Source organism: Poecilia mexicana, unplaced genomic scaffold (assembly GCF_051168715.1).
Source record: "Poecilia mexicana isolate PSO_F unplaced genomic scaffold, ASM5116871v1 scaffold_13, whole genome shotgun sequence".
NCBI lineage: Eukaryota > Metazoa > Chordata > Actinopteri > Cyprinodontiformes > Poeciliidae > Poecilia > Poecilia mexicana.
This window is the reverse complement of record NW_028263382.1, coordinates 2447858-2459360: the sequence shown is the minus strand read 5'-3', so window position 1 is coordinate 2459360 and position 11503 is coordinate 2447858. Positions and strand designations below refer to the sequence as shown.

The following is an 11503-nucleotide window of genomic DNA, read 5'->3' as shown; positions in this document are numbered from 1 at the left end:
ATTTGACTGTGGCCCTTATGTGACCGTCAAGATTGAAATCAATGTCCATCTTAAAAAGCCAGATTTGTAACTGTGGTCTTAGCGCACATTGCCGGGGGGTCAAAATCAACTGGACACATTCCAAAAACAAGTACGCCAGTCTTTTTCTTTTATTAAAATACAGAGAATTTAGGGCCATGCAAGCTTTAAGATTCTTGAAACACAATCAGAGCTTTGAAGGATCAAGAATCAACTCGCCTTAGAGGCATGAAGATTTGGTAATCATCGGCGAAGCAATGAAAGGAGATTTTATAAAAGTTGATCCAAGAGGAAGAAGATACAAAGAAAAAAGCAACCTGTTCATGCTTCCATGAACAGGTTAGGATAGGTCTGTGAGTTATACTAAAACATATTCATTAGGGTGTGCTGTGGTGGTGCAGGGGTTGGGCACGGCCCACATATGGAGGCCTTAGTCCTCGACGCAGCTCTCGCAGGTTTGATTCCTGGCCTTGGCGACCTTTGCTGCCTGTCTTCCCCCTTCTCTCATTACCCACTTTCCTGTCAAATAAAGGCCACTAGAACCAAAAATAAAACAAACATGTTCATTACATTTTTATTTTGCACAAAATCATTTTTAGCTAATGAGATTTTAGTCTGTTAGTTCTTCCTATTTTGAGCTCCTTTCAGAATGAACTGTTTTAGGGGTTCTTGTCACTTTAAATCCAAATAAACTGCTGCTGACCTCGTTCCCAACTCAACATTTACATTTGCAAATGGCTGCAAACAGATGCAACTATACAATCGCACATACTGTTTACCTCATTTTAGTAGAGAGAAGGAACAATGTCTTTCAGAAAATCCCTCTTGATACTAGTGCAGGTTTCTGAAGCAGTGGTCTGTAAGTCCTCTGGAGCACCCAGAGGGAACCCACCATGCTCAGGGAGAACATGCAAACTCCATCCAGAAAGACCCCAGGCTGGGATTCAAACCCAGGACCTTTTTGCTGTAAGGCAGCAGTGCTACCAACTGTGCCATTGTGAGAAATATATTTTAAAAAGCATTTATTCTCACAATCAAAATATTAATACTGCAGTTATAAATTGGATGATCACAACATGTCATTTGAAGAAGCTTGAATTTATTTATTAGTAGTCACAGTCATATTATTCATTAATTTCAGTAAGTTAGCAAAGAAACATTCATGGAAAAACATAAAAAAAAACATAAAACCCAACTAATTTGGGGGAGACCACTGCATTCTAAAAAAGCAGAAAACAAAAATGTAAAAATTGGAGCTTAACTCTGATGTAGATGTAATATGCATATGTACACACACACACGCACACACACACACACACACACACACACACACTTGCACACACAAAACAAACAGTGATGATCTACTGGCTGATCGACATGTATTAATATTGAGATCTGAGTGTTTGACCCCCACAGTTCAAATGAAACACTCTGAATGGATGCATCAGACTGGAAGCAGTTTGTTCACATCTCACTGCCCTCATTAACATTTAGCTCCACTACTCCATTTAACCCCAATCCCTCTGCAAAAATCAGAAATGTTACTCATTATTTAGCTCCCTTACAAATATCTAATTTTTCACCAAAAGACACATTAAGTGTTTCAACTTGTACAAACTGAATGACTTGATTTACCATGCCATAAATTGTTTACTTCCACCAAATAGATGTGAAATGGAGAAGGTAAACATAGTAAACAGAGAAAATATTTTTTATGTTATTGCACGTATCAGTAAAATTCTATAAATGTCATTTAACATTATGTTACTTTAATGTGCGAGTATTGGATCACACCATAGACACCTATAAAATCTGAGCTCTGCTTTAAAGTAGCTTGGCCATTGCCTTTTTACACAGTTCTGCTTGATTCTGTTTTGTGTGTGCGCGCGCGTGTGTCTGTATGTCTGAGAGAGAAATAGAAAGAGCGAGAGAGTGAGAGTATCTTCTTACATCATGCAGTCAGAAAGGTAGCTTTGTACAAAAAAAAAGGATTTTCTTGCTCTCACTTGTGCTTTCAAATTATTCATGGCTAAACACAAACAAATACCAGAAAGTTGTATTTATAAATCAATAACATTTTTCTTTCCAGCTGCCAGATTAATATCCTGACAATAAGAACTTGTTCATAACTGCTCTTTACAATGAGTGTTATAAGAGAAGCACTGTTAGCACAGGTGTTAGCATGTCAGTAGCTGTATTGTTGAGGTTCCAGCCTTTTCCTAACCCTCCGAATGTTTTTAGGTAACCTGAGAAAAGTTCAGTGTTCTTTTCTCTCCCCTTCCCTTCCTGTTCTGTGTCACTGACCTGCAGAGCAAGTGATTTAGCAGGCCTGCACTTTCCTTCTTTCCTAAAGAGTTTATTGTCTACTTGTCCAGCACCATCTCTGTGTTCTGTTTCTCTCTGAATGTTTTAACTAGGTTAGCGGGGGAGTTCTCATAGACAGGAGATGGACACTGTTTCCTTATCCATTTGCCCCAGCAGTGAAATGCTCTAATTATTGTTGTTCATATTGCTATGTGTTTTTGTTTGTTCCAAAATCTTTTAAGTCGCCATGTTTGAATTTTTAGAAACCTAATCCTTGTTTGAGGTAAACGTCAGCTCTGAGCCTGAAATAATTTTGGGCATATTTATAGTTTGTTTTCATGGATAAATTACCATCCTAAAAATGTGACAGATTTAACTTCTTGCACTTATTAAATATTAGATAAATTTGTGACATTGACTTGTTCAGTTTTGAAAAAAGGGCCTTGTAGAGATGCAACAGTTGATAAAATCAGCCTTTCACTCTCCGTTTGGTCCAGTGGGAGTTTTGCGGTGAGTCTGCTGTGGGAGGAATTTGGCTGCTGTGGTGAACATGAATAGAGTTTGTCAGTTCCAGTTCCAGGGCCACACAGCTACACCCCTCCCCCCTTTAACTGCCTACTGATCCTGTGAACCGTCAACATGAGCTCATCCATTGTAATCATGAACAAGCAAACACCAAACTTAATATGTGTGTGATGTCTTTCCCATTAAGAAACTGGACATTTTTACTGTTTATTTCTGGGATGAGAAAGACAGTACAGTGTATGTATTCTAGCACAATTTGCAAAAACCTTGTTTTACTTGCTGCATTGGGTTAAGACAAGCAAGTATATAGCCCAAAGAGAAACTAGACACACACAAACACACACAGTATTTATTTCTATATACATACACACCGATAGAGTGCCAAAAACATATAAGTAGATCTAATAAATTACTCCAAGTGAAGACTGTGAGGCAGGATTTATTTTATGTAGACAGGGTTAGAGTAATTTATTATCAACAAATTAAGACTTGAAGCTCAAACATTGAGTTATTAGCGACATTGTGTTAGATTTAGCCATAATGCACATTTATACATGTGAATGTAAATAAATAAAGCATGCTGCATACACACAACTGAACATTCCAACTTTTTAGTTATCTACCTCTAGTGTCTGAGATCACTAAGCAAGCCATGCTACTGGAGCTGACAGTCCCATGGGGAGATTGCTTGGAAGAAGCTGTTAAGGAAAAGGTCTCCAGGTACACAGGGGTGGTAGTGACTGTAAGTGGGCAGGTTGGAGAACGAGGTGCTTCCCAGTTGAGGTTGGTTGCAGAGGTTTGGTGGCTCACTCTTTTGTCAGAGCCTCGAGTAATGTTAGCATCAAGGGGGAACGCAGAAGGAGAGCACCACTGAAGCAGCAGAGAGGGCTTCAAGATGACTGTGGCCTCTGAGAGGAGAACTGTGGAGCCAATGTAGCTAGTATATATATATATATATATATATATATTGGTTCCAACTTCCTGTGTCTAACTTTTGTCATTGTTTCTTTTTTCTGTTTCAGGATGACAGTATGATGGGATAGATTTGAATATGGGTCAATGGGCAGGCATGCAAGTTCCTCTCCTCAGCCTGACTCTCCAACTCTTATTACTGATATCCAAGCCATCAGCCGGCTACAACCAGAACTCCCATGAAACTCAGGATGTGCCCAGTTTCAGCTTCACCCATTCCGTCTACCATGCAACAGTTCATGAAAACTCAGCAGCACGCACCTATGCCAACAGTAAAATTAAAATGGGCATTCAACTTTCCAAAAGGTCCTGGGAAATTCGTTACAGAATTACCTCAGGAGACGACGAAGGGCTTTTTAAGGCAGAAGACTACGTCCTGGGGGACTTCTCTTTTTTGCGCATAAGGACCAAAGGGGGCAATGCAGCCATCTTAAACCGGGAGATTCAAGATAATTATGTATTGACAGTGAAAGCCTACGTCAAGGGAGAATCTCTTCTTGAGGCCTGGACTAAAGTCAGCATTCAAGTGTTGGATATGAATGACCTCCGGCCCCTGTTTTCACCCACCACATACTCTGTGACCATAGCAGAAAGCACTCCTCTCAGGACTAGCATAGCGCAAGTTACTGCCACTGATGCAGATATTGGCTCCAATGGAGAATTTTACTTTTTTTTCAAGGACAAAATGGAACTGTTTGCAGTACACCCAACCAGTGGAGTGGTTTACCTTAGTGGAAAGCTTAACGTTGATGAACAGGACCGGTACGACTTAGAAATTATGGCGGTTGACCGTGGTATGAAGCTGTATGGAAATAATGGAGTTAGCAGCACAGCCAAACTTTTTGTCCACATAGAGCGTGTGAATGAGCGCGCTCCAGTTATGACTGTAGTCACCCATGCATCCGCTAGGCTGGAGAAGAATAGTCTATATGCCCTTGTTAGTGTTGAAGACTTTGATGAAGGCTTAAACGGGGAAATTGATTCTGTTTTTATTATGGATGGTGACCCTTCAGGACAGTTTTACATAGAAAGACGTGAAGAAGAGGAATTTGCAATTAAATCCACCGAAATAATAAACTGGGAAACTTTCCCATATGGCTGTAACTTAACCCTGCAGGCTAAAGACAGAGGGACTCCTCCCCAGTTCTCTGCTCCACAGGTTCTCCACATAATGTTTTCAAACCAGCAGGCAACAGAAGCTAATTTTGAGCAAGAGTTCTATGTTGTTAGTCTCAATGAAGTTTCACCACCTGCCACAATTGTGGGTTTTTTTAAGATCAAACCGGAACCTGATGATGCAGAGTACATTCTGACACCCTCTGCAGATTCAACTTTTTTTAAAATCAATACCTTAACAGGTGTAATTTCCACTTCTCGCTGGTTGACCCATGTATCCAAGGATATCTTTAGTCTTGAGGTGTTGGAGGTAGACAGCAATCTCAGAGCTAAAGTACAGGTAGCCATTGAAGATGCCAATGATAACACGCCTGAATTTTCCCAGTCCTTCTATGAGGTTTTTGTAAACGAAAGTGTTCCAGCTGGAACCAACATATTAACAGTCTCTGCAGTCGATGAAGATAAAGGTGAAAATGGATACATTACATACAGTATTCACTGCCTTCAGCAATTACCCTTCAAGATTAACCAATTTTCTGGTGTCATAAGCAGTAACACAGATCTAGATTTTGAAGCCTCGCCAGAGGTATTTGTATTTGTTGTTAGAGCTTCTGACTGGGGTTCACCCTACAGGCGAGAGAGTGAAGTCAATGTCACAATCCACTTACAGAATATAAATGACAATAAGCCATTGTTTGAGAAGGTAGCATGCAAGGGGGTGATTTCTGTAGATTTCCCAGTAGATGAAGTAATTACCACAATGTCTGCAATTGACATAGATGAGTTAGAGTTAGTAAAATATAAGATCATTTCAGGAAATGAGCTGGGGATCTTTGACCTTAACCCTGATTCAGGAGTTCTTGTACTGCGTAATTCCCTTTCAGCACTGAGCCCTAAGCACAGCATCTTCAGTTTAAAAATAACTTCTACAGATGGTGAAAACTTTTCAGATCCCATGTTTGTCAACATTTCAGTTGTACATGGAAAATCTCTTTACAAGCATTTTACATGTAAAGAAACCAGTGTAGCACAAAGGTTAGCTGAAAAGTTACTTAAAAAATCCAAAGCTAGCACCAAATCTAAAACCGAGGAAGGTTTTATTGACCTGTTCTCTGTGAATCGACAAACACCCCAGTTCGACAAAGCTTTTCCCACAGACATTGCTGTGCAGGAAGACTTAAAGGTTGGCTCCAGTGTTTTCCAGGTGAATGCGTATGATGGTGATACAGGTTTCAATGGTCAGATTCTGTACTCTATTTCAGATGGAAACACTGACAGTTGTTTTAACATTGGCTTGCAGACTGGTCTAATAAGTGTTTTTCTGCCTATGGACAGAGAAAAGAGAGATCACTACATCCTCAACCTAACCATTTTTGACCTTGGTCTGCCACAGAAAGCAACTTGGCGTTTGCTTACTGTTCACATTGTGGATGCAAATGATAATGCCCCTCAGTTTTTACAAGAAGGATATAGAATAGTAATTCCTGAAAACACTGCAATAGGCACAATTATTATCCAGGTTGAGGCCACTGACAAAGATCTTGGACTCAATGGTGAGATAGTTTACTCTCTCTTGACCAGCACCACACAGTTTGGCATTAACTCCACTAACGGGATAGTTTATGTCACTGGCCAACTCGACCGAGAGTTGGCTCCAACCTATAACTTAAAGATTAAAGCTCGAGACAGTGCAGCTAAAGGGAGACACAAGTTTTCAGTCACCATTTTGAAAGTTATTTTAGAGGACGTGAATGACTGTCCTCCACTATTCATCCCCAGTGTTTACAAAGCCAGAGCTCTTGAGGATCTTCCTGTAGGAACTGTTATAGCCTGGATCGAAACCCAGGACCCAGATGTGGGATTAGGAGGCCAGGTGCGGTACTCTCTGGTCAACGACCACAACGGATGGTTTGAATTAGATCGGAACAGTGGAGCCATTCGACTGACGAAGGAACTGGACTATGAGGTCCAGCAGTTCTACAACCTCACAGTGAAAGCCAAAGACAAAGGAAAACCTGTGTCTCTTCTGTCTGTCACCTTTGTGGAGTTGGAAGTAATCGATGTGAATGAAAACCTCTATGCTCCTTACTTTTCACACTTTGCCTTGACTGGAAAAATTGAAGAGAATGCCCCAATCGGAACTACTTTACTCCAAGTTAGTGCTCAAGATGATGACGTTGGTAGAGATGGAGAGATCCACTATTCCATTCGGGATGGGAGCGGGCTTGGAAGATTTGCCATCGATGAGGAAACAGGTGAGTTTTCTTTTATGGTCAATGAGTTATCCAGCTTATTAGCAGAAAAAAATATGAGCAATTTTTCAGTTAAATTAGACACAGTATCTTGTATTTCTAAAGTTTGCACGGTTAAACTTAGGTGTTTTTTATCCTCTCAGCATGAGGTTTGAATGATAATCTTGCAACAAGCAAAATTCCATGATATTTAAATTGTTTGACCAATATGATCTTTTCTCTGAAAATAAATATGACTGGGTCAATTGTATTTTCTGGTCTTTCAGTAAAATAAATGCCAACTGTTTAAAAACATTTTTCTTGAGGAAAGCATGTTTAAGCCAAGTGGCTATTTGTAACAAGAGTAAGTCAGTAACTTGGGAAGAAACTTGATTTTTGTCCCTACCATGTACGTAAATGACAGTGTCTGCTTAATCCACTATCCTGGTTTTGTGAAACAGCCCTTTGTGATTGACACATTTACAAACATTTATGTTGTTGTTCTTAAGCATAGAGCCAATGTGAATAACAATGGCTCTATGCTTAGTGTTATTACCCATTTTCAAGACCATTCGGTGCCATGGGCTTTAAAGTTCCAGCTCAAGTCTTTAGATGTTGCTTCAATATTTCCATATAATACTGTGTCTAGACACTAAATGGACTGTTCTCCAGAGAGTCATGTTATGGTTGTTTTGGCAGTTAATTGTGCAGGATATTGTTGCATTCCCCTCTTTATATGGAGTGCAAAATGAATTCAAAGTTCTTTATGTATTACATTTTCCTATTCATGTATTTAATCTTTATTTTCTAAGCACATTTAATATTTGAAGTTGGGTGGATTTTCTTTAATTGCACAAACTGTCTTCTTTCTCAGGAGTGATCTACACCACAGACACATTGGATCGGGAAACCAAGGACTCTTATTGGCTGACGGTTTATGCCAGTGACCGTGGCGTTGTTCCCCAGTTCAGCACAACTGAGGTGTTCATTGAAGTGGACGATGTCAATGACAACGCCCCACTCACCTCCGAGCCTTTGCTTCGGTGCTCAGTACCAGAGAATTCTCCCCGGGACGTTTCAGTAATTCAAATCCACGCGCAGGATCCTGATGTCTCCCCGCCTTCTACTGCTGATTGGCTAAGTTATCGGATTGTTAGTGGAAACCCACAGAACTTCTTTACTATCAACTCTCGTACTGGTGAGTCATTTTCTGTTTCTCGGTCATGTAAGTTGAGTTTGTGACAGTGGCTGGCTTGAGCTGAAAAGGGCTTTGAGTGGTAGGTATGACTTGAAAAGTGACATCTAGGTTTAATCTATTTACCATTTGTTAAAGTGTTTCATTGGTGGATTAAACATAATTGATGCAAAGACAAAGTCTCTACTTGTCTGGCAACACAAGAGGATGCTTGTTGGTCTAGTCTAGTTGGTTACTAAGGAAGGGTGTTGCTATGGAATTGGGTTTTAGGCCAATGTCATGTGAAAGAAGAATTAAAATAGTTCCTGTGCCAAGATTTATCAGTTCTTGGCACAGGAACTTGTAAATCAGTTAGAGTGAATATTAGTTATTGTTTGTCAACTCAGCAGTCAGTCTTAGTCATTCATTCATGTGTACAAGTGAATCAGCTTGGCTGTAACAAGCACAAAGGAAACTTGACTGGGATACTGTAAAGTTTTCTGACAGTTGAAACACATCTTTGGGTTTTTTCAGCCTGGTTCTTTTCCTCAGATTAAACATTTGATTTTAAAGACATTAATGATTGCATTTCTGTGCTTACATTAAGTAGTTATCAGGTTATTCATAGCTCTATTTAAGCTCCCTTCAGACACAGACACTCCAGTTCTGTGTGTAGATGTTCAGCATTAATTCCTTGCTATTTTTTAATCTTCCAGTTATGACCTTGCTTTTGTCCTACTCATTTGCTTGTTCTGCTGCTGGATTCTACATTTATCTCTTCTTTCTGTACACAAACCACAGAAAAGGATTCTCACCTTTGACCCCATCTCACTTCATGCCTCATCACCTCACTATTTGCGTCTGTGTATCTGACCCTCACTTGCCTTCTCACCATGTCTCCACCCATCAGAGAATATTTATCATTGGATGTATTGTGCATAGAAATCATCCTGGAACTTTTCTGTGAAGACTCTATAGTTCATACAGTCGGACATTGAGCAGCTGATTCATCATCCAAGAATTACTCCTGGACATTTGTATGACCAATCTGTGACTCAGCCAGTTCCGGTTTTTAATAAATCTATTAAAACATGGTCTGTGCTTGGTTGAATTATTGGGTTCTCTGTACCAGACGTTACACTTATTAAATCTTGAAAATTAATCATAAAGGACTCCACCCACCCTGCACACAGACTGTTCCAGCGGCTCCCCTTGCTTGTCGTCATCGAGCTTACCTCACGACTGTAAAGCAGCCCAAACCAGTGCTCAGTTCAAAGGGTTTGAACCTCCTGAGCCTGATCAGCCTGTCCCAAGCAGGTCAACCAGGGCTCTGTGAAAGCTGGTGGAGGAGAAAATGTCAGCCTCTAAGTGCCTAGCATCCGAACGTCAAACCCCGCTTCATCTGATGGCCCAGTCAGACTGAGTAACCTGCAGCTAAACAACCCTCCCTGCCATGCTCATTAACAGCAGCTTCTCCTCTTAAACAACTTGCACTTAAAATTGGGCTGAATTGATTTAGAGATCTGGACAAAACAGACTTCTGGGATTTTTTTGTTGTTTTGTTTTGTTTTACTGTCTTGATCAAAACAACCGATAAAAATCTCTGATAAGTCTGTTGAGCACAGTAATCAACCTTAAACACCATGAAGAACTCTTAAAGGTGACAGTCTTAATAATCAAATTTTCATAACTTCCAGTATGAAAGTTATGAGTAAGACTTTTATTGCTTTAATTTGCAGAGCTTAGCAGGTATAGCACACAGTAAAAAATCCAGCAAAATAAGAAAAGTACATAAGTTGTAAAAATCATTGAATCATGTTCCCTAAAACTGTAGCTGAGTGAACTTTTTGAATGAAATAAGTTTGCAGGAGATAGAGAGAGAGAGGTTGATACCACATAGAAAGCTTTTCCTGGGTTGATCCATTTGTTCTTTCTGTGGAAAACATGGTAAAAATCCAATTTTCCCTGATGGGCAAAAATCAAATGAAGAAATTCCTCCACTTTTTCTGGGCAAAACTTGTGAAAATTCTTGGATTTAACAAAAGGAAAAACCCAGTGTAAAGCAGCAGTCTTGAGAATAAACCCAAATTCTGAAACTTTGACCTTTGGCGCGTGGGTTGGCCTAATCAGGGTTGCAGTTGTTGGGTCTGGTTGAGGCTCAGTTCTTCTCTCAAACCCAGATTGTCTTCATGATCTCTTCTCTTGACTTGAACACGAAGACTGACCCTGAGGCACAACCCCGAATATTAGCAAGTGATTCTGCTTTCTACTTTTTTGGGCGATGCCTTTGTGCCTTTTTGCACAAACTGTTAAAACAATAAATTTTTAGAAAATTCCTCTTTTTATCCTGTTGAAGCTCTTGTGAGAGTCCCTCTGCAGCCCACTGGACTCTGTCTGAAACAACTTCCCCTTTTCTCACGCCATATCTGAGTCACCTTCTGTCCCTTATCTTACAGATCAATACAGTTTTATACATTTGCAATCAAAACATAATTTAAATAACAAAGACTACCTTTGTACATCACATTACTCCCCAGTTATTGATGTCATTTATTTATTTATTTATTTATTAAGCTTCCTGATCTGGGACCTGAGTCCAAATTCAGGACTATAAACATCCAAATGTGAAAATGTGAGCTGATATGACAATAAAACCCTTGAATCTTTGAATTTAACAACTGCTGCTGTTTTCTTCCTCAGGACTGATCACTACAACCTCTCGGAAACTGGATCGTGAACAACAACAGGAGCACGCTCTAGAGGTGAGGAAATCTTTCCTAATTCGTATCAAAATTTCATCTGGCACCTTGTCTTTTGTTCTTGAAGCCAGAGGTGATCACTGAGACGTGGGATTAATCATTTTGACATCCCATTCATTTGTTATTTCAGTTAAGTACTACCAGAACTCTGGTACTCTATATGTTGCTCATATACAGCAGATTGATAAAATACTAAGACCTATTATTTTGTTGGCCACTTTTGCCACCCTATCAATCTTTACTTTGAAATCAGGAAATGATGGGAAGAGTAGGAAAATACCTATGTCCATATGCTGGCTTGAAATGAAGAGTAGGATGATCTTAGCAGCCCAACTGTCTGTTTCTAATGTCAGTGAGATAAACATTTGTGAGAATTCAAAGATTGCAGTTTACTAAGAGATGCT

The 11503-nt window shown here is 39.8% G+C and overlaps 1 protein-coding gene across 1 annotated transcript in view; it reads left to right on the top strand.

Moving 5' to 3' along the window:
* The first annotated feature begins 3876 nt into the window (after positions 1-3876).
* LOC106903486 (protocadherin Fat 3-like) overlaps positions 3877-11503 on the top strand; it is a 53257-nt gene continuing 45630 nt past the window's right edge. Inside the window, exons 1-3 of the mRNA XM_088011452.1 lie at positions 3877-7190; positions 8041-8364; positions 11041-11102. Of these exons, the coding sequence (XP_087867578.1) occupies positions 3899-7190; positions 8041-8364; positions 11041-11102 (3678 nt within the window). The 5' untranslated portion in view covers positions 3877-3898. The remainder of the gene's footprint in view (positions 7191-8040; positions 8365-11040; positions 11103-11503) is intronic.